The sequence below is a fragment of the Nicotiana tomentosiformis genome, chromosome 2 (assembly GCF_000390325.3).
Source record: "Nicotiana tomentosiformis chromosome 2, ASM39032v3, whole genome shotgun sequence".
Lineage (NCBI taxonomy): Eukaryota > Viridiplantae > Streptophyta > Magnoliopsida > Solanales > Solanaceae > Nicotiana > Nicotiana tomentosiformis.
The window spans coordinates 149,635,725-149,641,877 of NC_090813.1; the positions used below are offsets into that span (position 1 = coordinate 149,635,725).

Below are 6,153 nucleotides of genomic sequence, written 5' to 3' on the forward strand. Positions count from 1 at the left end.
TCAGCGGTGAGCTGTTCACAAGTTTCATCCTAGAACATGCTAAATTTTTTAATCCTACATAAAGATTTAGGAGCTTTAATGGATATGTGACCTATTAAAAAACTATACTAATATTTATACAATGTCATACTTTTCAAATTATTAGTTAGCACATGAACCACAAACTATTTGAATAAACATTTAAAAAGTCCATTGATCATCATTTCCTTCTCTCTCACATTTTCTCAAGACTACCCAAACATTTGTGTGTTTCTATGTTTCTATATTTGGAGCTAGCTCGTTCATTTAAATGTAGAAGTGACCAGAAAAAAACAAGGAAGAAATGGAGAAACTTTTATTGATGGTTTGCTTGTTAATGGCAATAACCATGCCTTCAACTCATGGGCTTGATCGAAGTCCAAAAGGAGTGGATAAATGGTTCAAGAAGCTTCCCAATGCAAAAGAAAAAATGACCAAACTTCACTTCTACTTTCATGACACTGTGACTGCCAAGAACCCTTCAGCAATCCAAATAGCCCAAGCCAACATCACCTTTCAATCACCAACTCTTTTTGGCCTATTGAGGATGTTTGACAACTCAATGACTGTTCAACCAGATCCCAATTCAAAAGAAATAGGTCGAGCCCAAGGGATTTATGGCTCGGCCTCGTTTCAAGATATAGAACTTCTTATGACTCTCAACCTTGTGTTCACCGAGGGCAAGTACAATGGTAGCACACTCAGTATCCTCGGACACAACCGGATATTTCACGAGTATAGAGAGTTACCTATTGTTGGTGGTTCAGGCGTTTTCCGACTAGCACGAGGGATCGCCACCGCGAAAACCTACTGGGCTAGTAACACCACGCAGAATGCAATAGTTGAATACCATGTTGTGGTTTTGCATTATTGAACTCTCCCTTGTTTGTTTTGATTTTTCATGTATCCGGATTGGAACTTCTTGTTCCATGTGATGCCAATAATTTAAATGTGTGTAACGAACAAATAAATAAATTGTCTGTCGCCTGTTCATCTATCTAGTTGGAACACTTGTAAATTTCGGTGTGTTGCATATTTTGCTGTTTGAGTGCATTAAATTGTGAAAATATTTCACATCAAGTAGCAATTTAAATTCCTAGATCTCATTTTGTGAGATTATACTGAGTTTATTGCTTTAATGATTCATCCCATTATTGCTGACTTTTACTAGATATTAGTTCTCTTTTTCTACATCTAAACATTATTTTTCTTTAATCCTCTGTGGGGATTAAAAAGAAGTTAAAGACACTCTCTTTAGATTTATTAAAGTCCATGGTTTACAAACTAATTTAAAAAAAATTAGCAGACCTGGGTGTTATTTTTTTAGGAAAATTACCATTTAGTTAGTACAAAAACTAGGCAATTCACAAAATATTACTAGTATTAGTCAATTAGCTATTAGTAGCCAAATAAAAGTTTAATTTTTTCTTTGTTTTGAGTGGGTGTTGTAGGAATAGATTGGATACATCTTAAGAAGCTTAAATCTCAGTTTTGGGATGATTTGGTAGAGTTTTGAGGTGGTTTGAATTGAAAATTCAAAAAAGAATATGAACATGGAAAAAAATGTTATGTGTATCACACTGTGTGTTATTTGTGTATCAAATATGTATCATATTTGTATCAAATGTATCACATGTATATCCATGTATACCTATATGTGAGATACATATTTGATACATGTGTAGCAGAAGAATTTATGAACTCGATTTTAACTACGAATTTTAATACCAAATCAATCCAAATCACCTCGAGTCTTCCTCAAAGTTTGTATATTGACTCATCTATATGTTTTCAATGAATTTCAACCCCACCCATTAAAAAAGGTCCCAGCTTTTTGCATAGATTTTTAGAATATATATATATATATATATATATATATATATATATAGCCATGAAATTTTCTTTCTGTTTTACATCTAATATTGCCGATCACACTTAAAAATAAAGAAGGAGATCTTTGCGTGCGATTCTTCGAGAGAAAGAATTCTTATTAATCTGGATTTTTAATTTTTGTATGTGCTTGACTAGTTTTGATAAATTTATAATTAATGTCTAGATGTTGGTAAGTTAGAACTTATTTGGGATATTTCCGTAAGATTTTTTATTTTTTATTTGTGAATTGTGATATACGAGAAGTGGTAAATAAAATATAAAATGTTTATGAGAACACCTTTACGGACTCTATTATTATTTTTTTCTTCATGTTTTCGCTAAAGAAATGAGATCAAATACATCATTTTGATAAAGACATGCTACCTGTGAAAAGAGAAAACAGACGTAACATAATACTCGAAGAGTAAACCAGAAACTGGATCAATAATAACCAATATAAACTTAGGAAACAATATAGCACACACGTTTTAAGTGTGTATACAATCAAAATCGGGCATACCGGTTTCGTTGGCAGGGGAGTTGCCTCGAGGATAACCTTATAATAGATCGAGCCGGGCTCGAGCTCGAAGATAGAACATCAAGCCTGGATATCGAAGTGTTCATTGAGATCGAGGCCAGCAACAATCGAGATCAAACATGACTGACTTCGAGAAAGGCGTAATAACGGAATGGCGAGATATCAGTAACCGGTCGAAGATCACGACAGAAATCCCGTAACAGATCAAATCAAAGCGGTTATTAGTGTCAATCATGGGATCTACTTCCGTATTAGAGTTGTACCTTATTTAGCATTCCTCTATTATATAAAGAGGGATCCCATTCACTTGTGAGGGGAACAATCATTATTCACTGATAAGAATATACACATACGTTGTTTTCTTTATTTTACTTACTGTTCATCGATGCTTGTTCCATCCTCTACTGTTCTTATTAACTAACCTCGAGACTATCTCGAATCGAGGTCGAGGCATTGTTTGTAAACCGGTTTGATTTATTTTATTGTCCAATTTATATATTTAATTCGTTATTTATCAATTGGTACTGGTTTAAATCACATATCTTTAAAACCACAATATAAGTTTAATTGTTACTCAATTTTTAGGGTAAACAGTTTGGCGCCCACCGTGGGACTAAGGATAATAGTGATTGTTCAGTACTGATTCTGGTAAAAAACAAAATTTTACGCTTGTTCTTGTCAAGTATCATTGCTTTCAGGTTCAAACACGTCAAACTCACAAAACGCATCCACACACGGTGACAATGGCCTCAGATTCCACGGTGAAAACAAAAATGTGATTGCTCCAGGAGTCGAGGTGCCACAGGCTAATCTCGGGGGAGCATCGGTTGCCAACCCAATCGATGTTAGTTCGCACGTTGCTCTAAACACGGACGTAGGCGCAGATCTCGATGGGAGTGTACGCAGAGAAGGCCAATCTAGTGGCCAAGGAACACAGGGGAGAGGAGATAAAGGAGTCAGTCTCCAAGTGATATTCGAGATGCTTCAGGCTCAGCAAGCCGCTATTGCTCAGTTACAAAATCAACATAGAGCTCCGAATAGGGTCGAGCCGGAAATTACTCGCAGTACCGAGCCAGTACCGGAAAGGTCCAATGGTAACGAATCGGGGACTGATCCTGCGGTAATGAAAATACTCGAGGAGCTCACCAAAAGAATTGAATCAGGGGAGAAGAGAATCGAAGCCAACGATAAAAAGTGGAGACATACAACTCTCGAGTTGATCAGATACCGGGGGCACCGCCAATCTTGAAAGGGATGGATTCGAAGAAGTTTGTACAAAAGTCGTTTCCTCCAAGTGTGGCTCCGAAGCCTATTCTAAAGAAGTTTTTTATGCCAAACATACCCAAATATAATGGGACCACCGATCCCAACGAGCATGTTACTTCATATACATGCGCCATCAAGGGTAACAATTTAGAAGATGATGAAATCGAATCTGTGCTGTTGAAAAAATTCGGAGAGACCCTTTCGAAGGGAGCAATGATTTGGTATCACAACCTGCCACCAAATTCCATCGACTCATTTGCCATATTAGCATATTCTTTCGTAAAGGCACACGCCGGGGCCATAAAGGTCGCAACGAGGAAATCAGACCATTTCAAGATAAGACAAAGGGAGTTGCCACTGGTCACAAATGATTGGGCCCTTCTAGATTTCACCCAAGTGTTGAACGAGCGGTGTTCGATAGCATCACGTCAGTTGAAACAAAATTAGATCGAGTATCCACCTGTAACTTGGGCAGATATGCACAATCGATATAAATCGAAGATCAGGGTCGAGGACAACCAATTAGGAACCCCTTCCGGTTCAGTACATCCAAGCAGGTCGGTAGTTAAAAATCATAGGGATGTCGATAGGGAGCCAAGGTCGACCAGAGACCGATATCAACCATATACCTCAAATCGAAGGAACAATGGTTCAGGACACAATTTCGCCCAAAACGATCGAAGAAGTGATCGAGGACAGAATTCTCGGGGACTTATGAGCAAAAGTGGTTTTGACAAGTATGCCGATCCCACAGAGGCACCTCGGTTATCAAAAGGAGCAGAGATACTAGGTGGCCCATACCCATACAAACCGATCCTTCCTAAGAAAACCCAAATTTGATATGCAAGTATCATGGCACGTATGGTCACAAGACCGAGGATTGCAGGCAATTAAGGGAGGAGGTAGCCCGTCTATTCAATGAGTGCCACCTTCAAGAGTTCCTCAGCGATTGGGCCAAGAATCATTTCAGAGAAAGGGATGCCAATAGGAAAAATGAACAGGAGAAACCCCAACATGTCATTCATATGATCGTCGGTGGGGTCGACATTCCACAGGGACCCATATTCAAAAGAACTAAGGTATCAATCACTAGAGAAAAACGAACCCGAGATTATGTGCCCGAAGGCACTTTATCATTCAACAACGAAGAAGCAGAAGGCATTTCTCACCCCCACAACGACGCTCTGGTAATTTCTATCTTATTAAATAAAGTTCAAGTTAAGTGTGTTTTAGTGGATCCATGTAGCTCAGCGAATATCATCCGATCGAGGGTTGTGGAGCAGCTCGGCCTACAAAATCAAATCGTGCCCGCAACTCGGGTCTTAAACGGCTTCAATATGGCCAGTGAAACAATTAAAGGGGAGATTATTCTACCGGTGAACGTGGCTGGAACCATTCAAGATACCAAGTTCCACGTAATCGAGGGCGACATAAGGTACAATGCCCTACTCGGAAGGCCTTGGATCCACAATATGAGGGCAGTCCCTTCGACTCTCCATCAAATGATGAAATTTCCGACGTCGGATGGTGTAAAAATAGTATACGAGGAGCAGCATGATGCAAAGGAAATATTTGCGGTCGATGAGGTAACACCGATATCGACACTATCAACCTCGAAAAAGTTGAGCATCAAAGGTAAACAGGAAGTCAAATAGCAATCACAGCGATAGAGAAGACCCTAGTCCGAGGTAAAGCACGCATTCATAAAGGACGGGATAACTAAACTTCTCAAAATAGGGTCCATTCGGGCGGTGAAATATCCCGAATGGTTAGCCAATGTAGTTGTAGTCCCTAAAAAAGGGAACAAACTTAGAATGTGTGTAGATTATAAGGATTTAAACAAGGCGTGCCCCAAAGATTCTTTTCCACTGCCTAACATAGATCGCATGATCTATGCCACGGCCGGCCACAAGATCTTTACTTTTCTCGATGGCTATTCCGGGTACAATCGAATCCAAATGAACCCGGAGGACCAAGAAAAGACTTCATTTATCACCAAGTATGGAATATATTGTTATAATATAATGCCCTTCGGGCTAAAAAATGCAGGAGCTACTTATCAACGGCTAGTAAATAAAATGTTCGAAGAACAAATAAGTAAATCAATGGAAGTTTATATTGATGACATGCTAGTTAAGTCCCTGTGCGCAGAGGACCATTTGGCTCATTTGCAGGAAACATTCGAGATTTGAAGGAAATACAATATGAAGCTCAACCCCGCGAAATGTGCTTTCAGGGTCGGTTCGGGCAAGTTCCTTGGCTTCATGGTATCGAATCGAGAGATCGAGATCAACCCCGATAAAATCAAGGCCATCGAAGACATCACCGTCGTGGACAGTGTAAAAGCTGTGCAAAGGCTAACTAGACGGATAGCTGCCTTAGGCCGATTCATTTCGACGACCTCGGATTGAAGCCACAGATTTTTCTCTCTACTCAAAAAGAAGAACAATTCCGCCTGG

The 6,153-nt window shown here is 39.2% G+C and overlaps 1 protein-coding gene across 1 annotated transcript; it reads left to right on the forward strand.

The window, feature by feature from the left end:
* Nucleotides 1-217: 217 nt before the first annotated feature.
* LOC104086107 (dirigent protein 22-like) lies at nucleotides 218-1,053 on the forward strand. The gene has a single exon (XM_009590282.4). The coding sequence runs from the start codon at nucleotides 323-325 to the stop codon at nucleotides 890-892; it is 570 nt and encodes a 189-aa protein (XP_009588577.1). The 5' UTR covers nucleotides 218-322; the 3' UTR covers nucleotides 893-1,053.
* The last annotated feature ends 5,100 nt before the right edge of the window (nucleotides 1,054-6,153 follow it).